At 40.1% G+C, this 21,949-nt stretch overlaps 1 protein-coding gene across 2 annotated transcripts; it reads left to right on the forward strand.

Annotated features, from left to right (window-relative positions):
• Positions 1 to 1,826: 1,826 nt before the first annotated feature.
• On the forward strand, positions 1,827 to 20,968 carry LOC137287133 (uncharacterized). Of its 2 annotated transcripts, XM_067819289.1 has the most exons (4): positions 1,827 to 3,587; positions 12,424 to 12,578; positions 18,004 to 18,088; positions 18,672 to 20,968. In XM_067819289.1, the coding sequence occupies exons 2-4, from the start codon at positions 12,425 to 12,427 to the stop codon at positions 19,612 to 19,614; spliced, it is 1,182 nt and encodes a 393-aa protein (XP_067675390.1). In that variant the 5' UTR covers positions 1,827 to 3,587; position 12,424; the 3' UTR covers positions 19,615 to 20,968. The 2 variants fall into 2 exon arrangements, with proteins under 2 accessions (XP_067675390.1, XP_067675391.1); XM_067819290.1 differs by lacking the exon at positions 12,424 to 12,578 and having other exon boundaries at positions 3,294 to 3,587.
• Positions 20,969 to 21,949: the final 981 nt, after the last annotated feature.

Here is a 21,949-nt window from a genome sequence, read left to right on the forward strand (position 1 = left end):
TCCACGATCTTTGCAAGTATTGTACACGAAAATGGGACGTCCAAACGCTGCCGATCGAAATCAGGCAATTGGACGGTTGCAAACCTAGAATCACCACACCTGCCCAAGATCGGTACATCCGGGTAACCCACCTCCGTGACCGCCACCGTGCCGCCAGGGACACAGCACAAGAACAGTTTGGAGCCCGAGGAGTGTCCAATCAGACAATCAGGAACCGTCTCCGCGAAGTAGAAATGCGTGTCAAACGTCCAAAAGTTGCCCCCTCCTTGATACGACTACATCGACGTCGACGAGTGAGATGGTGTAACGCGGTGCTGCTATTGAACCTGGCAAACTGGAGGCGCATATGGTTTATGAATGATTCCCCATATCTTCTCAGGAGACGTGATGGTAGAGACTGTGTCTACAGACGACGCCATGAACGTTTTGCTCCTAACTGCATCAGACAGGTGGGCAGATTCGGTGAAGAGTGTGTTATGGTGTGGGGATGGATCTCATACAATCGGAGATCGGAACTTGTGCTTGTCCAAGGCAATCTGACGGCCAATCGATACATCGACCAGATTCTCCGTCCGCACGTCCTTCACCTCGTTGACCGTCAATGGCAGCTCTTCCAACAGGACAACACCAGGCCACACACAGCACGTGCCACCTGGCCAATAACAACATCAATACCCTCCCCTGGCTCTCCAGATCCCCGGATCTAAACCCAATCGGACACCTTTGGGATCAGATCGATAGACGGGTACGTCGACGACGTAATCCACCACAGAATCTTCAACAGCTGTTCCACATGCTGCAGGACGAATGGATTCCACAACAAAACATCCAACGACTGATTCGATCTGTACCCAGGAGGTGTCGGGCAGTGGTAGCAGCTGGAGGTAGTCATACGAGGTACTGACTTCAACACCATGTGGTAGACAGCAGTAACGACTGTGACGATTGTTATTCTCATGAAATATGGACAAGATAGCAGATAGCAATACATTGCTCCACAAAATGTTATTCATGTATTTTTGTCCTTGAACACGTCATTGAACAACATCAAATTTTCATTGATATTTGGATTTTGCGTTTCTTTTTTTTTCTCCGAAGAGTGTAATTCCAACACGGACCTGAGGAAATGTAGAATTCTATTTCTACAAACGTACGAAGGAAGAGTTGTTTGTGTTTTAAGTGTCACCCAGAAGCTTTTATGAAGAGAAACAACTGTTCTGAGATTCCCAGCTTCTTTACTGCAGAGGACGCTACAGGTCGGTGTAGATGCTCACACCACTATCAAGATGCAGCTCCAGTTAGTCACGAACACATGCTTGCTTGATAAGATCAAGACGACTCGCTTGATCACGATGTTAGCATGTACACAGAAGCGTCGCAAAAACTGCAGTAAAAAAATGCCCACAGACGCACTTTGCCCCTCTGCTTTGATACAATAGAAATAAGAAAACAGGTATTGTGAAGTGTATCAAATGATCGTATTTTAATCCTGTGTGATTTTGAACACTTCGAGCATGCATTATGCATGGAGAACTGCGAGTTACAAATGGATTATTACTATTAATATTCAGTATGTGATTCCAAGAATTTTGACCAACTAATCCAGACAGGCGAAGCTAACAAACGGCGTCGCAATCATCAAAGTATTGTTCGCGTGTCTCATGAAGTCACACATCCTGATACCAGATATCACAAAGAAATCTTCAAATCGGGCCAGGCCTACCAACCGGTCCAGTGACTTACAGTAAGTCATTAAACCCTAATGCCATCACCTACCTCATTGTGATGAAATGTAAGGCTACAAGATTGCTTACACTTACAGTTTTCCTGATTGTGTCGGAACATATGCATGTGTAGATGAAGTGGCCGACATAGGGTGGTGTTGCAGAATGCTGTCACTGGCATGCTTTTGGGATGACCGAGCAGAGTGTTGACGCTGGAGGATATCTTCATGATGTAGAGTGAGTGATTTTAGTTTTACGTCGCGTTTAGCAATATTCCAGCATTATCACGGTGAGGGACACCGCAAATGGCCTTCATCCACTGTACCCATGTGAGGAATCGAACCCGGGCTTTGACCTGACTGCCGAACGCTTTAACCACTAGTCTACCCCCATCGCTCTCATTTTGCAGACCCTGTATTGTATCAAAATATTGTATGAAATGTATTACTGTTCTTAACACACTTACAAATGTGTCATCTCTTGTTTGTGCAAGTACATGTAGATTCAACTGATCCCTTATCAACCTAATCAGGGAACTAAGCTAAGTATTGACGTACATTTTCTCAAGTAAGTCTATTTCTTTGTTGACTGATGTTAAATCAACTTCACGACGGCAAGGGAAAGTGCCTTCGTTTCGCTGTTGAGATCCGGGAGGCTATACATATCACATCTGGACACGATAACCCAGTGACGGATAAAATGGGCAATGTTCTATGCCATCGAGGTACAATAAATCGACCAAGTCACTGATGGATCTTGTCACCGGTTACGACCATTTTAGGTTATTTTAACCCGCAGATACTATATGATTTCTGCACATATGAAACGGGTGCATGAGTCAGCAGTTGGGCCTGTTATCTATCAGTGACAGGACAGACACATTAGCTGAACCTTTCAAAGAAATCATGTTAGCAAACAAGTCACAAGTGGCGTAGCTTTTCAGGTATTGACTATAATTTTTATTTAGTCTTTCACTTCTTATCTATGTTTATATCACGTCGTACGTGATATATAAGAAACGAATGACAAGTCACATTGTCTTTCATGCATTCACTATATTTCTATCACGTAAGTGCATTTATATCACGCCGTACGTGACTCATAACAAACAATTGACAACGTAGTCTTTCAGATACTAACTAATCACGCCATACATGACATATATACATTGTGACACAATACTAGAATAACAACTAGTTTCTGAAATTAACTAATAGTACTGATAAACGTTCATAGTGAAAGAAACTAAAATGAAATGAAAAGGAGCCCAGAGACTTTCTTCATTTTCTACACTAGCCACATTTTCTAGACATGTCTTAGCTTTCTTCGTTATATTTGCTTCAGGGTCTGTACGAGAGACTAACGCAATACCTCCTGTTTGAATTAATATCTACATACAGTGTTGTACAAACCGCGACTACACCGACGGCGGATGTGTGAGGACTCCTACCCTTATCAGTCAGGAAGTAAGTGTTGTCGCTCATACTATGTGCAGTACCCACTGACAAGGTATCAGCGAGTAGGCAACCAACCCGCACACACTCCTGTGTATACTACTTCCCGGTCGGCAGAACACTCACTGTCATCAACATGGAGACCGGGTTCAAGAGACACGACCTGACATGAGTATGGAGGACAAGTGCGCGAAAACAAGGTCACCAATTAAAACAATTTGGAGACGCGGATCAAACATGTAGACAGCTACAGACGTCAGTAATAGAACTGTGTAAGAGAAAACCCTTAAACAGGTATAGGAGACAGCTCATGTCCCATGTGAGGGAGGGGCGGATTGCATTAAGAGAGTAGCACCATCTGATGCCTGGAAACTTTCACTCTGTGACAGTGGATACTAAAATCTTACAGGTAAGGACTGCCTTCCTTACACGAACAGGTATGAACTGGTTTACAATAATATGTTACTGGTATTTGTGCTTTATATTCCGTGACCTAGTTGTTCAGTTAGCAACACACCCGGTTCCTCCATTCCCCCAACCAAGTGACCCCACCGAGCACGTTTCACTGTGATCACGACAGACATTGTTTTAAGCTAGTCCACAATACATTTTGGAAGAACGACGCTCAGATTGTTTTCCATCGTGTTCCAGTTTTGCTTCAGTTCACTTTGTTGAGATGTTGTCTAGTTTAAATACCATGGTATAGTAGATAAATCTATAGTGTAGCTATATATAGAACCCACGCACGTTCTACACCTCTTGCTTGTTGTACAGTAGGATCATGGTAGCTACACCGCAAAGGGAATGCGGGACACCGTCATATATAACAGTGCACCTTCAAAAGACACACTATCGTTTGTAAAAAGCAAACAAACAAACACACAACAGATGCACACACTTTAAAACGATACTAAAACAAATAGGAGAAAGTACGTGTATTTCTCGATAACATGGTATGTAGTGACATCAAGGCCGGCTTCACCAGTCTGGAAATTGAACCCCTGAATAGCACCGGGTTCACCAGAACACATCGATACGGGAAGAAATGCATTGTAAGTTATACACTTTGATACAAATAATACATCTCTGTAACACTTCTATAAAGAAAATACCGCACTGTGACACGCTATGATACAGATAACACTACACTATCACACACTTTGATGAAGATAATACAGCACTATAACACACAATTTTAAAGATAATACAGCCCTGCAACACACTTTGATGAAGACAATACAGCATCGTAACACACTTACATAAAGAAAACACTGCACTGTAACACGCTTATATACAGATGACACAGCACTGTAACACACTTTCATAAAGATAACACAGCACTGCAACACACTTTTATAAAGATAACACAGCACTGCAACACACTTTTATAAAGATAACACAGCACTGTAACACACTTTCATAAAGATAACACAGCACTGTAACACACTTTCATAAAGATAACACAGCACTGCAACACACTTTTATAAAGATAACACAGCACTGCAACACACTTTTATAAAGATAACACGGCACTGCAACAAACTTTTATAAAGAAAATACTACACTGTAACGTACTTTTATACAGAAAATACTGCAATGTAATACACTTTAATACAGATAATATGTTACAGCACTGTAACCTACCTATATACAGGAAGTACTGCACTGTAACACGCTTTTCATGGAGAAAATACTGCACAGTAACACTTTTATACAGATACTTGTATAACCCACGGTGACCATGAAATTCTGCACAGTAACACACTTTGATATACAAACTACTGTACAGTAAGACCACCTTGATACACAAAATACTGCGCAGCAACACGCTGTGATACACAAAATACTGCACAGTAACTAACTGTGATACACAAAATACTGCGCAGCAACACACTGTGATACACAAAATACTGCACAGCGACACACTTTGGTACACAAAATACTGTATAGTAACACACTTTGATATACAAAAAACTGCACAGCAACACACTTTGATACACAAAATACCGCACAGTAACACACCTTGATACATTCAATACCAAGAGATGAAATACTGCAGGATACTGTAGGGAATACACATCGATGCAAGAAATACTGTACTTTTACATACACTGGATCAAGGAATACTGCACGGTAGCACACATAAATGAAAGGAATACTTCATACACAGACGCAAAATATTGCACACTAACGCACCTTTTTGCAAAGAATATTGCACAGTAACAAATATCGAAGCAAGAGAGACTGCAGTTACACACACAGAAGCAATAAATACTACACTGTTACAGTCATTGTTCACAGGATACTGCACAGTAACAAACATCGAATCATAGACAGTCTAGAGTTATACCTATATAAGCCGCAACAGTACACAGTAACACACATCAAAGCATCAACTGCTGCACTTACACGCGTACATGCACTAAACAGTACACTGCCGCACATATTGATACACACAATACTCCACAGTCACACACACTGATTCCTCAATGACAAGTTTCCGTTGTTCATTGTTCATTAACTTAATTATGTTTAACTGTTATATACAGTCAAGGCGGAAGAAAGTGGTACACTTATGCCTAATCTCTTTGTTTCTTTGTACAATAATTGTGTTCAAAAACCATTGATGAAGAATACTACTCTATACACAATATACTGTATTATTATGTTTAATTGTTATATGGAGTCAAGGCGACAGAAAGTGGTGCACTTGTGCCTTATTTCTTTGTAAAATAATCGTGTTCAAAAACCATTGACGAAAGAAATCTATGCTGTACACAAAATACTGCACAGTGCTAAACATAGGTGTAAGGAAAACTGTTCTGACACGCACAACCATGTCCAGCAAACCATGGACATCGTGTTAAAATATAGATCAGTTTTAGATATATTACTAATGTGTTGTTCCGTTATTGTTTTACGCTTGTGAGATACGGGTTCAAACCCGGTATTTGGTATATGGGACGTTAAAGAGATCTCCACTAAATACCGAGAGTTATATAAGAGTGATTAAATATTTGTTCACAGTTATAACTGTATCTGGATCTGTGTTACTTAACTGTGTATTGAAATGTTGAATTATGTCGTCTAATAGTGTATCGAATGAAACCACATGTGCTTAATCGTATAGATGATACCGAAAAATACTTGCATATCCTTAGTTAGGGTGGATTTTGCCCGGATGACACAATGAAACCCACGTATGCTAGGTCAGCATATTACATCGTGGTTTCATGGATTGAGCAATTCTTCAATTGCTATGCAAGGAATATGTGGGAGGATCTTGGCTGCATTTGGTAAACCTTAAACGTAGAGCTGCACTCAGGAAATTAGGACTATAAATATCTCATGCACTGTATAGTGAGACCCATATACACATAAGCAACAGGATTCCCCAAGAACAAAAGTTGTGTACAAACCGTAAAATATTTTTACGATACGCACTCGATAAACAGGTTCGCTCGATTTCCATATACAGTATGACCAAAAATTATTGATGATTTAAAGACTGTAAATTTTGTATTTTTTTCATTCATTACTCACGTATGAAATGTGAATATTAGCAGAACATAACTCCAGATTCAAAGACAGCTGAACGGTTAGTATTTTGTCAAGTCACCATGGGCAGCAATGTATGTTTCAAGGCGTGGGGGCATACTGCTGATCAAAGAAGTTACAAAGCCATGGTCCATACTGTCCCAATATCGGACCACCTCCTCTTCCATTTCAGCAATATTTGTCAGATTTTTTTATTGACATTTTCCTTCATAAGTCCCCAAACATTTGCTATTGGATTTAAGCCAGGACTATTGCTTGGCCAATCTAATAATGTCATATTTTTGGGTAGGAAACCAGGCCTATGAATGCTTTGAACGATGTCTTGAGTCAACATATGTCATATTTGAGATTTCACTCTCTTAGTGAAGTACAAATTCTAAAAAAGTACTAGAATTTGTACTTTACCAAGAAAGTGAAATCCCAAATATGACATATGTTGCATTTGACCACTTTCTAAATCGCATCGTGTAATGATGTCTTGAGTCGTTGTCCTACTGGAAAATTGTCCCGGTTAAAATTTCTATGCTGTAAGCACCAATTCAACTTTTCCTCCTTTTGTTCAGCTTTCATGATCGGTAATGGAATTCCTCGACTTTTCTGCCAACCCACTGCATGCAGCTCAGTTCTGATTGTCTCCTTACAGACGGCCACAGTTCCCCTATCAGGCATATGCAGCCTTAAGTTTTCTAAACTCTTCCATTTGTTTTGAGAAGTAGTAAGCCGTCCCCTTACTAAATACCACAGACACACAACCAGTTGGGACTGACAGCTTGATTCCTACCTGACTTGATGAGATGGATATATCTAACTCATGTGCGCACGCCACATGAACTGATACTACCACGAGTAGCCGTGTACATTACTGTGTCAAATGATAGGCCTGGGCATCATTGTATGAAGAATAATAATGTATATATTACCTTACACTCTCATTAGTCAAATTACCATACCACTAGGGATAGTCGTGTATGTTTGTGTGTCAAGTGATAGGCTTGGTCATCATTGTATGAGGAATAATAATGTATATATTACCTTACACTCTAATTAGTCAAATTACCATACCACTGAGGATAGTCATGTATATATAGATGTATCCCATGATAGGCTTGGTCATCATTGTATGAGGAATAATAATGTATATATTACCTTACACTCTCATTAGTCAAATTACCATACCACTAGGGATAGTCGTGTATGTTAGTGTGTCAAGTGATAGGCTTGGTCATCATTGTATGAGGAATAATAATGTATATATTACCTTACACTCTAATTAGTCAAATTACCATACCACTGAGGATAGTCATGTATATATAGATGTATCCCATGATAGGCTTGGTCATCATTGTATGAGGAATAATAATGTATATATTACCTTACACTCTCATTAGTCAAATTACCATACCACTAGGGATAGTCGTGTATGTTAGTGTGTCAAGTGATAGGCTTGGTCATCATTGTATGAGGAATAATAATGTATATATTACCTTACACTCTCATTAGTCAAATTACCATACCACTAGGGATAGTCGTGTATGTTAGTGTGTCAAGTGATAGGCCTGGTCATCATTGTATGAGGAATAATAATGTATATATTACCTTACACTCTAATTAGTCAAATTACCATACCACTAGGGATAGTCGTGTATGTTAGTGTGTCAAGTGATAGGCCTGGTCATCCTTGTATGATGAATAATGATGTATATATTACTTTATACACCAATAGGTCAAATTATCATACCACAAGAAATAAACTTGAATGTAAGTGTGACAAATGATACATGATCTCGGAGAAAGACGGAGTCGTGCATCCTGCGTTATTCAATGCATTCAATCAGGAAGTGGAGACTTGAGTCATCCGGGTTCTCGCTTCGTCACAACACAGGGTTACACACTTGACATGTATCTACCCGTCACGATCTTAGTGAAGCTGTTATGTGGGACTTGTAATTACCGACCTAACTATGCTGTTATTCATGTTATTTCAAACGAACGGAAGTGTGAGTAAATTTGTGTGCGTGCGTATGTGTGTGTGTGTGTGTGTGTGTGTGTGAGAGAGAGAGAGAGAGAGAGAGAGAGAGAGAGAGAGAGAGAGAGAGAGAGAGAGAGAGAGGTCCGTTGGGTTTGATAAAGATGGGTAGGTGCGTGATAGAAGGGGACACATCAGTTAAAAAAATTGATCATCGGAGAGATAGCCCGAGAGAGTTGAGGGAGAGCATGAAACACAACATGACTGGTAAAACTGGTAAAACGTGTGGGTTCCTTCGGGGAGTGACTGTGCTGCTATTCAAGAAAATTCAAACAAGTGAGATGTACATTCACATTCACAAGTGAGGGAAGACTTTGTATTTGTTCACAAAAGTTAATCTTAAGCAACACCATACCATGGAGTATGAGGATAACACTACATTCGCAAGTAAAAGGACAGCAATGCTCAGTGTGTTCAAAGGAAAACACTATACTATTGAGTAAAATTTCTTCATTACTCAATGAAGCAAACGAACACCTTCGCAATGGAATAAAATGACAACATTGCACCCTTACGTAAAGGACAACATAACAACATTACACCCTTACGTAAAGGACAACATAACAACATTACACCCTTACGTAAAGGACAACATAACAACATTACACCCTTACGTAAAGGACAACATAACAACATTACACCCTTACGTAAAGGACAACATAACAACATTACACCCTTACGTAAAGGACAACATAACAACATTGCACCCTTACGTAAAGGACAACATAACAACATTACACCCTTACGTAAAAAGACAACATTACACACTTAAGGACGATACTATACACTTAAGTGAAAGGACAACATAACACTCTTAAATAAAAAGGACAGCATTACACACTTAAGTAAACGGACACCACACACTCGTGTAAAAGAATAAAATGGCCACTCAGTTGAGTAAATGGACAGAGTGAAAGGATAACACTACTCAACCAGGGAATATTCAACCCCACGGACCCAACTGTTCACCTGACAGTCCCAACACGGAAAACGTGTTCGTGTATTTAGTGTCAACATGACCCACTTTGTTATTATGAAATTGTAAGTGGGTGTAGTTGGGGCTGTATTTTATCTATTGATTTAGTGATGTAGTAGGACACCTTGTCATGCTATGATTCAAATATGGTGATCACCTTAAATCAGGATAAAACAACGTATGGTGATGTGAACAGGCAAAGCAAAGAGGAAAACTTCACCGCCTGCATAATATACACATGGAAATAAAAAGCGCAACGCCGTTTCTTGTTCCACAGTATAAATACCATTAACCATAACACACGAGTTTATCCAAACCTCTGTCGTTCATTATTATCTGGGTTCATTGACCTTGGAGGAATAAATAAATGATAAAATCTAAGGAGATTAAAACAGTTGTGTATTAGAGAAGCAAATGTGACAAAAATAATTCATTTTGTAGTTCTGACAACAATGAGGTTTGACATTAACACGTTAGGCCATTTTGAAGATTCTGGCATACAATCGTCAAGAAGTGACAGAAGTATCAATAACCTTGCAGAATGGCATAATTTGGTTAAACTTTCTCCTAATGACCCTTCTCTTCCCTGCTTGAATCAGACGTTTGATTAAACGAAGAAATTCGTTTCAGTCTTGATAGAGGCCTATTCCAATACATCAAGATTTTGCCTCGGAGGATCTCCCTGCTGTATGCTGCGAACCTGTATGCGTAAAACATACTTTATGGCACTGAGACCTGACAGGATATGGTGGAGTTCGTACCGTTTCTTGACGTGCAAGTCCGCGATGTGGCTAAACATTGTCATCGATGAAGTCTCTTCAGGGAAAACCCGTGAAGGTCCCCGGGTAGAATAGGCCTTCAGCAACCCATACTTGCCATAAAAGGTGACTATGCTTGTCGTAAGAGGCGACTAACGCGATCGTGTGGTAAGGATCGCTGACTTGGTTGTCATCGGTTCCCAGTTGCGCAGATCGATGCTCATGTTAGTGATGTACCTTTGTCCATTCAGATTTTGTCTGATTGCTGAAAGGAAGGTTTGCAGACTTTAAGGGGCACCCCATATCATCAATGAACCCCTGACAAACGGTGCTTGCTTTCAGATATTCCCTTGTGCATATGCAGTGTTTCAGTGGCTATCAGTCATGAAAATAAGACACCACCTCACGTCCCACAAATACACCCTTACCCGTGACGTCAAATTCCAGTGACTTCGAGCTTGACACCATGTCAGACGTGCTTTGTATTCTGAGGAAAACAACAGAAACCTGGCTCTATACATGGTCACGTTTTTGGTGAATTCGGACCTTCCTGTATAACAAACAGAGATGTGGAAGCCATTGTTTTCAGTATGACACTTGACATGAACGGATGAAGGTTTGTGACTCTGAGATGGACTTATCCTCCATTATCCACCACCCCATCTCTCTCTCTCTATGTATGTGTGTGTGTGTGTGTGTGTGTGTGTGTGTGTGTGTGTGTGTGTGTGTACAACCACTATAGAGGAATCAGCAGTGATGTCTGTCAAAGCGGTGATCCCACAGCTCCTTCAGTGCCTGGAAATGGTAGCAGCAGTGTCTGTGGTATCAAATATCTCCTGAGATTTGTGTAGTGGTAAATTATCCTTCTACCATAGCTGGATTGAATGAATTACTCTGACTAATTACATGAGAATAGCAAATCTAAATCAACAACTGGATTTTCTGGTCCATCAATCCCATGACTGTCCCGTTTGTTTACAGACATATGTCAGATGCCAGCAATCCTGCTGTGCGACGTCCGGCAAGAATATTGTATCTAAGAGTGAATGAAGAATGCTACCGGCAGAGTATGATGAGACTAACGTTTTGACTCTATAAATACCTTTGACCAAAACAATATCTCAACATGTTGGTCAAGCCAGCAATGGCGGTTTGATATGTACTCGAAAAAAATAGCTAAGGATATTTGTAAATTATGAAATTATAAATGATTTATTCATTGGCATGCTGAAAAAATATTAGTCATAAAAACACCAATATCCCTAATTTATTTTGTCCAGTATATTTACTCTGTAACCTCGTCTTGAACGTGAGTTACGCTTTTAACAAACCCCGAAACTGGACCTAGATTTGCTTCATGTAGAGCTCTTCATGTGCAGAAAGTGCTCGACGGAAGGAAACATGGTGTGACTCAAGGACTGTGAGACTAGAACAGGATATTCCTACCCGTTGGGCGATTAGATGACTAATTGTCATTGATACATTCACATCTATTATTCACTGATAATTTGAAACCTAACCCAAATGGAAGTTTGTAGATAGTTCAGACTATTTATGCTTGTTTACCTACGCATTATTTGTGTTATCTCCTATAAATGTAAATTAGTGTCTTTTTGTCAAGTTTATAAATAGAAGGCATAAACATGAAAACGTACGTTTATGGCATTCCATTCGTTTCTAAATATGCGTTAATTTTGCTGTTCAGTATATATATGGGCACTTGTCAACCTATCACGACTGGCACGTTATTACTGGGTGCATTGAACGAGGTGTGATCAACAGTACGAGCATCGACCTAAGCAGTTGGGATACGATGACGTGTGTGAACCAAGCCAACAAGGCTGCCTCTCTGTGTCGCCTGTATGTCTCTAATCCTCCCCATATCTTTGTGCACTGTACTACATACATAATTTCTTCGTTGATATAGAATGGCGACTTCACAAACGTCTTCAACAACATACACATCAACGGAATCAACAAGAGCAATAACAACAACAGCTGCAGCAACAACAACAACTCCGTCAGCAACAACAACTCCTTCAACAACAACATACATCACCAGTATAACCCCACCTCCTGGAGGTAGGTCTCTAGAAATGTATGTCAGTGTGTATTTAGCTGGTGGAACCACACAGACTCAGCAAATACGTATAGCACTGGTGGAAAAACATGAAATACGTATTACACAGCTGGACCCAACAAATACGTATTACACGTCTAGAGACACTGCAAACATCTACTACACTACACTGAAAGTACCACAGCAAAAATAAGCTGGTTTCCGGAACACTGAAACCGAGAAGAAACGTCATGGAAACCAACATTTCCAGTTGGTTTCCAGGGAGTTTCCTATAGTTTCATTGTGGTTTCCATGCAACTGAAACTGCACCATTTCAGGATGGTTTCCAGTTCGTTTCATTACCCACTCCTCCAAGCGGGATCCAGTTGGTTTCCATGTACGAGTTTATTGTAGGTTTCAACCTGGTTTCCATGTATGAGTTTATTGCAGGTTTCAACCTGGTTTCCATGTATGAGTTTATTGCAGGTTTCAACCTGGTTTCCATGTATGAGTTTATTGCAGGTTTCAACCTGGTTTCCATGTATGAGTTTATTGCAGGTTTCAACCTGGTTTCCATGTATGAGTTTACTGTAGGTTTCAACCTGGTTTCCATGTATGAGTTTATTGCAGGTTTCAACCTGGTTTCCATGTATGAGTTTATTGCAGGTTTCAACCTGGTTTCCGTGTTGTAGTTTCCAACCTAGTTTAATACCTAGTTTCCATGAACTGAAACTAGCTCGTGTCGTCCCTTTACCCGGTCCCCCGGAAAAGATGTTGTTTCATATCTCACATGTAGCAAATCAGGTATTTTATACAATTGCATAATGGTAAAAGGCTTTGTATGGTATGACAAACAACAGAATAAAACACAAATTCATTAAAAGTTTATTTATATTCAACAATATGTTTGTAAACAAATAGTATTCGGAATATTCAAGTTAGTAAATGAAACAAAAGCAAGGGAATAATTTGCAGTGAGTACAGAATATTTTTCTTAAACACACTGTAGACTAGCCCATATCACTTGGCTTCCTAATTTGAAAAATGTTAGCTCTTTCCCCAAGAGAGGAAGAACTGTGTGCTTCTTCTCCTCCGGCCAGTCAATCGTTTCACAGCCTTCCTGCTTTCCAGCTTCTGAAATTTAGAAAACAAACTATCAGTACAAACAAGCATTCGTCTACGATATCCATGGCTAGAGAAAAGAAAACTGTCAAACATTGAAAGTGTGAAATACACTGAACCCCCATGTCCGATAAGCGAAGAGATCAAAAAGTATAAACTGAGCATTTGACATCAAAAGTTTCAACAGCAGAACAGCTTATTGATATATGATAGAGTGCAAAGACATGAAGAAATTCGCATTGAAAGCCATAATTTGTTTTCTGAATGTTACTTACAATGCACATTATGAGTATAGAACTACGATTTATCCGTTATTGTGAAAAGACATGTTTTCTTAACCAATAATGTGGAGTCATTCAGACAGACAAGCTATGAATATGGGGTCACAAGCATACGCTGCAGCATAATGTGCTGCGTAATATTTAAAACTTTTTAAGCTGTATTTTTCAAAGGATAAATTGCACATTTTAAACAGTGTTCATTTTGAAATTCCTTGAATGTACATAGAAGGAATCCAAATTAACTCGATATTTTAAAGGTTTCCTTAAAATTGTTAATCTCTGCAAGATGTAAAATGACTAGAATACGTTTACTTACACTGAACTTTTTGCCGTTCTTTGCATACAAGCCGTGGGCCTCTGCTTTCCCCACACCTTCTTAAGTGATCCATCTTGTTCATCTAAACCCATCAAAAAGCTTCTGAAAGGAGACATGTGCATGATGCATAACTATAAGTGAAACATATTTCCAGTTGGAGGTTACAAGAATAGTGACATGCACCATGCATTTTTACTGATTCCTAGGATTTACATTATTTGGTTATGTTGTATGTACATTATGTACTGGACGGTTCGGGTTATACATACCTTTTGTATGTCAAAATGAGTTGGTCCAGACTGCCTTTTTCCAACACTGCCCTCCTTTATGCTGGAAACGTAGAAATGCATCGATTAAAAAAAGTCAGGAACTTGTCATATTGCACTCTTGAAAACAATAAAGTGTCGAATAAAAGGAATAAATATCAATTTGCAAAGTGTAGAATATGCTAGATGAAAAGAATCCAGGTCAGCAAATTCATATACTATTTTGGGTGGGCAATCCATCATTGTATACCCATATATACTTTATATACTCTTCATAACCTTTTCTGTGGGGCTAACACAATCCACATTTCTTCATTCAGAGTTCGTTAAATCTTGATATGATAAGCATAACACTACTTACATCAGATGGCAAATCTAAATTATCTCATAAATCAATAATATAAAACTGTTCAATATTAGTTTGAAAACATTGTGAAATTTCAATTTTGAAATTTCACTCAAACAATGCACCAAATCTGGTCAGAGAATGCCTAACCCATAAATGCAAAATGACACACCATCCCCGACTACATTGTTTTCAAACGTGCAAATATCAAAAGCAATATGAAAAGGATTTCTTAAATAAATATTCGTATTTATAAATACGTTTGAAGTTATTTTGAGTCGTAACAAGCACATTAGCAATAATATACTACAGATATTTGTGATTTATTTTTTTCTTGAAAGATAATTTTTCATTCATTAACACATTCAACCATTTTAATCGTGTGTGAGCTGATCCAAATCACAGTAATATTGAGTTCTTGAATTAACCGAGTGCTGAGTGAAGGAAGCCATACATCTCTCTTGCTAAGAATTCGACACGCATTTGATTACCGAGGTCCATCAAGTCTAAAATTTCATATGTATTGTAGTAGTTACTTATTTACGTTAAACATTACGAATAACATGTGCTATTGCTTATTTCAAGAAAATAACACTGTACCTGACCAGATCGTGGAATGATCCTTTTCTCCCGCTGCGATCGACGACTGCTGCTGTTCTCAATTTTTCACGTATCCGAATGTCCAAAGCTTCTATTGTAAATCTCATTGCCAGTCTCTTGAATCAGATAACACGGGCAAACGTAGGAATACTGCACTGCGTTGACTTTCTTGTCGTCGTTACTGGACATGCCGGGTGAGAACTGCTTTCAAAATAGTCGTCTCAAAACAACTTGGGATCAAGTGACAAAATGGCGGCAACTGTGCGTAGGGGCATTGTGGGTAATAAGAAATACCTGATCCTTTTTCGATTGGCAGGCACGAAATCCTTCTCTGACCCAATTTGGATGTGATTTTAAGACAAAGACTGAAAACGACCACTTCAGTACATAAAACTGTTGCTTTTATAAAATGTCACGAGTTCGCGTGCCCATGGATTACCGGTTCATAACTTCCGGTTTTGTCTGTCAACACCTGACTCAGGTAAGTTCTATTGTTTTTACAGCTAGCTAATTTTGATAATAGGGGCCTGTTAAGTGGGGACTGCCCCAGTGAAGCCGACACACTAATGACCTGACACTGATTAGTTGTCAAGTATTTGAACTCAGTGTCAAAGTATGCCAACTATAAATGCATTTAACGCTAAACTTTACGCACTGCCTCAGTTTATTGTATAATTCACGTATATTCTGCATAAATATCATCATGTAAGTACCTAACTGACAATTGTTTTAATGACGTATACTAATCTTCCTAAATGCTTATACTCTTTAACATTCCCAGGAGTTGGCAGTCTATAGCCTGTTTTTTATATATATTGCATCATTTACCTTTTAATTATTAATATATATCTGAACTATTGCTATTGCTAAAGTGGCTTTAATTTTATTTATTTTTATACAATATATTTTCTGAAAGGAATACAAGCCCGTACACAACTCAATGATCCAATAAGTTATAATTAATATATAATAAAAGTTTGAGCAATGTTTCTATGCAGAGTCAACTCACCTTTTATTCTTGTATATAGATATCACTGTTTTATTATTTCTTTTCAGATAAAGAAAGCGTCTGATCCTCAATTTGACAAAGCAGACAACCGAAACCTGGACTTGCCCCATTCATCCCAATCTAGAGAAACGGAACTAAGTGTGCCTCGCGCACATAGCTGGGCAAAGGCCATTTATAGCCATTCGTCCTTTCACCATTTGCATGTTTAGTACGGTTATTGTGAAGTTTGTGTGCATGGTAGTTGGAATATGATGCTTCATTACATTACGAATAAACAAGAATGTGAAGGAAAAAAGTGTATAGTTTGTTCTTGTATCATCAGTTTGAAGCCACATTTAATATTGTGATATCCACAGAATGATGCGTCAACAATTTACTTTTGCTGTCTTGTTCATCTAAGCAATGATACGAATCTACTATTCCTTCCCAAGGCACATTCAGATTGAATTATAACACCTAAAGCTAAGTTTCAGTCAGGAATGGAAACCAACACATGACCATAGCTTCGTATCAGTTTCCATCACCGGAGCTTAGAGTATCCATTATGGATTCTATTTGGAAACTAGGTCACCCAGTTTTACTGAATGGATACCAACTGGATGTCAGGATGGTAAACAATTACACATTCTATGTTACTTAGTTCAAAACAGCGCAATGGAAACCAACATGAAACTACATTTTCTACTTTTATGTTGGTTTCCATTTAGTGAGATCTGAGAGTTGCAAATTCCAGGTATGGAAACCAACAAGAAACCCCCGAACTTAGTTTCATTCTGGTTTCCATTTACAGAAATACCAAAGTCACATTTCCAAAATGGAATCTAGTTGGAAACTCAGTTAGTGAGTTTCAGGGAATGGAAACCAACTGGATTCCGCAATTACCCACATTACGGATGGTTTCCAGAAACCTGGAAACCAAGTCATTTTTGTAGTGTACATAACACGTGTAATACATGTGGGACCACTCACATTACGTGCAAAACTGGCGAAACTACATAACACGTGTAACAATGGTGGAACTACATAACACGTGTAACACTAGTGGAACTACAGAACACTTTAAGAACACCTCACATCATGAACCACCCAGCACACTTCAAAACGACAAACAACAGGTACAGTGCTGGCAGAACGACACACAACAGGTACAGTGCTGGCAGAACGACAAACAACAGGTACAGTGCTGGCAGAACGACAAACAACAGGTACAGTGCTGGCAGAACGACACACAACAGGTACAGTGCTGGCAGAACGACGCACAACAGGTACAGTGCTGGCAGAACGACAAACAACAGGTACAGTGCTGGCAGAACGACACACGACGCATATGAAACACAAAAAGACATTTCATTACACTGTTCGTACATACTTACACATCATACTATCTACAATTTGAAACAAGAGCAATGAGTGTATACTTAAAGACGAATTCATGACGCTTAACTTGAGCGGTGGTACAGACTGCGATGCTGCAGAATAGTTACATGTTGGCTACCTTTTGTTTTCAGATACAGACAACACAGGGATGTACATCGGTGTGGGAATTGGAGTGGGCATTGGTGTTATCTTCGCGATCGTTGCAGTGGCGTTATGGTAAGTGAAATATAAGGTCTCTTTGGCACAAACGACGTTTATTCGTTTTCGTTATAGTCCGTTTAGTTCAAAACGGACCGATGAATTACTTACTCGAAAATTAATAAACATAACAGACTCAATGAAACGCTGATCAAAATGAAAACATCCTACCATCATAGCATTACACATTTTTACAAGATTTTGGCCCTAAAAAGTCAAAAAGTTGTTTAACATACTATCGTTAAATATTGACACAATCTACTCTTTGTTACGGGTGGGAATTGCAGAGAGAGCCAGGTGTTCGAGAGGTACGTGCACAGGTACCCAGAAAGGCTTTTATTTATTACCCTGTGCTTTGCCGTCTCACCCTTTCTCAGAGTAACTGCGATTACCATGACACACGCACATACAGAAAGTAATGTAAGTGTCTATGTCGAGAGTACACACTACGCCATGTTCTAAAAGGGAACACAAGTCGTTCTCTAGGGAGTGTGTCTCAGTAACGTTTGTTTTCCTCACACATTAGGATATCACGCTGTCAGGTAACTGAATCCAAACTCGCTCACTCACCCATAATGGCAATATGTTGATGTGCTTCCAGGTGCCGTTGTCGAAGGAGGAGGAGGAAGTCAAAATCTCCACTGGAAGTGCCGAAACCATATCCCCCAGTTATACCGGAAACCGTGATGTCGACTTCAACAGATTTTCTTGTCCAAAACGAGAGCCTATCTGCAGACTCCTTGCCTATAGCCCCACCTCCGCCTCAAGTCGAGTTGGAGCCCCATCCCAAGGGAAAGTTCGAAGAGTTGTACGAGAACACAGCTGGCGAAGAAGAGGAAGGTGAAGACTATTTACAACCTAATAGTTGGAATCCTGCGTCTGATGATTTGTACATACCTATGGATGGTCATTTGAATCTGGAACCACCTGTCCCCCCAAGTGAGTTGACGGTCGAGTATGCTGACCCCAGTGCACATCCCCCAAAACCTGCAGCGTGTCGTGGGTCAAAAGGGTATGTGAACATCCCCAAGTCCGGCGCACCACCTACATCACTGGCCAAGCATCCCAAAGTGAAGGAAGAGGATGAGGAGGAAGACGCACAAGAAGACTACGAGAATGTCCTTAAAGCATCTACTGGTAACGGTGTTGCGCAGTACAACGCAAATACGCTCCCAAAATATGCAAATCTGTCTGCCGAGGAAATGATGCGTGCCTCACCACGATCTCTCCCTAAAGTGCCAAAGACAAAAGTGAAAACGGGACAGTCGAAAACTGTAAAGAAAGAACAGTCAACAAAGGTAGAGACAGAACAGACGAGCAATGCCAAGACAACACAACTTTCAAACACAAGGGCACAGCATACGCCCAAAAAGGTGACACCAAAGGTCACACCTAAAGTAAAACACAAACAGCTGTCTCAGGACGAGAGCGGAGAATCATCACCTGACTATGTCAATGTGAAGCAATATTCAAAAAAGGCGGAAGTAAGTGGCCGACCGGACATGGAGGAACTTAAGCATGCTTTGAAATTAAGAAAGAATTAGGTGAACGTACACATAATGAAATACAATCAGTGTCTTTCAATTTGGAGGTCATTTTGATTCGGGGCCATATACTCCTTCAAGGTCGTTTGCTGTGACCCGTTAGCACAGTCGGTAAGCCTTGTTGTGACCAGTGGGAGGTCAGTGCTGTGACAAATAGGAGGGTGGTCCCATGACAAACGGGAGGTCACTGCTGTGACAAATGAAAGGTCAGTGCTGTGACAGGAAGACAGGTGACTTCTACACTTACTACATTCCATCAGCAATATACATGCCGCATACAAGCGTATCTTCGTGCGTCTGTGGGATAAAACTAGCCACTCTTTGTGTATGTGGAGTAGGGTTTGTTCGAGGTGGATATTTTCTACTTCATGTGATATCTGAAGCCCCACTGACAGTGGATATCACGTGGTCAGTCAGCTTGATACTGTGGACCGGAAACGGAATTTGGACGCATGGGTGTGCTTGAACAGCCATGTGACAGCCGGAATCTCATGGGAACCGTGATCAGTAATCCACACCTTATTCATAGTAGTCTCCACACTTATATTTATAGATGGCCACCATTGCCCAAATCTCGATAGGATAATATGATGATATATTTCCCTATGGTTGTCACAACACCAAACATAACACTGATCGGTTTGGTTGGAGGTAGGAGTGAGAGTTGCATGCGTCACTCCATAGTAGATGGATGTAGGGATCCACAGACTAAATCACTTGAAGGAAGACTGAATAAGGACCTCTAACTGAAAAACGCTCCGTTGGTGTGGCTGTTTTAGAATGAATTCTAAATACGAGTCGTATCTAGTCACGTGACTAAGATCGCGCGATCATGGTCTTTTTCATACATTCACGGTGTACATGCTTGTGTGCTGACTGGATATATGAACATACCGTGTAGTTAATGAAACAGGAGCTTATGTCGAGTGATACCGTATTTGTCCTGATCAATCCATACTAAGCACTTCTACCTCTGCTATCCAAGAGCACTTTCACAATTCCCAACAACCTGAGCTGGTCGACTAAAGGAGACCAAATGCATTTGTGACAGATGAGGGGGTGTCTGGTCACCATATCAATCACTTGATTGTCTGGTCTTTGATTGATTTTTACAGGCCTGTAATTAGAATAGTGCCAAGTGCGACGTTAAACAACAAACCAGCTACTTCCACCAGATTTGACTGTGATCCACATAAACTGTAAATGTATAGTACACTTCGAGAACAATCTGATTCCAACCTAACATACTCTTTGCATGAATATGATTGTTTGTTTTGTATATTTATATATTTCTACGTCGAGGTCTCAACTGATATGTACCGATTAAAATACATGGAACATGTTTTAACTGACACACGTCAGGTTGGTTGGTTTCTGCCTTGTTGGTTTCGTGAGAAACCCCACCGTACCCTGGATAGTGTGTCATCCACAACACTTCTCTGTACCCTGGATAGTGTATCATCCACAATACTGCCATGTACCCAGGATAGTGTATCATCAATACTGCCATGTACCCAGGATAGTGCATCCACAATACTGCTCTGTACCCTGGATAGTGTATCATCAACAATACCACTCTCTATCCTGAATAGTGTACCCTGGATAGTGTATTATCCACAATATTGCCAAGTACCTAGGATAGTGTATCACCAATGCTGCTCTGTACCCTACATAGTCTATCATCCACAATACCGCTATGTACCCAGGATAGTGTATCATCAATACTGCTCTGTAGCCTGGATAGTGTATCATCCACAATACTGCTATGTACCCTGGATAGTGTATCATCCACAATACTGCCATGTACCCAGGATAGTGTATCATCCACAATACTGCTATGTACCCTGGATAGTGTATCCTCCACAATACTGCTCTGTACCCTGGATAGTGTATCATCAACAAGACTGCTATGTACCCTGGATAGTGTATCATCCACAATACCACTCTGTACCCTGGATAGTGTATCATCCACAATACTGCTCTGTACCCTGGATAGTGTATCATCCACAATACTGCTCTGTACCCAGGATAGTGTATCATCCACAATACTGCTATGTACCCTGGATAGTGTATCCTCCACAATACTGCTATGTACCCTGGATAGTGTATCATCCACAATACTGCTCTGTACCCTGGATAGTGTATCCTCCACAATACTGCTCTGTACCCTGGATAGTGGATTATCCACAATACCACTCTGAACCCTGGATAGTGCATCATCCACAATACTGCTCTGTACCCAGGATAGTGTATCATCCACAATACTGCCATGTACCCTGGATAGTGTATCCTCCACAATACTGCTCTGTACCCTGGATAATGTATCCTCCACAAT

Source organism: Haliotis asinina, chromosome 6 (genome assembly GCF_037392515.1).
Source record: "Haliotis asinina isolate JCU_RB_2024 chromosome 6, JCU_Hal_asi_v2, whole genome shotgun sequence".
In the NCBI taxonomy this organism is placed as follows: Eukaryota; Metazoa; Mollusca; class Gastropoda; order Lepetellida; family Haliotidae; genus Haliotis; species Haliotis asinina.

What these genes read in the sequence shown, in the direction of transcription:
- LOC137287133 (XM_067819289.1), top strand. Translation starts at nt 12,425, where the DNA reads ATGGCGACTTCACAAACGTCTTCAACAACATACACATCAACGGAATCA. An exon ending in TATAACCCCACCTCCTGGAG is followed by an intron (nt 12,579 to 18,003) that starts GTAGGTCTCTAG and finishes TTTTGTTTTCAG; the next exon opens with ATACAGACAACACAGGGATG. An exon ending in ATCGTTGCAGTGGCGTTATG is followed by an intron (nt 18,089 to 18,671) that starts GTAAGTGAAATA and finishes ATGTGCTTCCAG; the next exon opens with GTGCCGTTGTCGAAGGAGGA.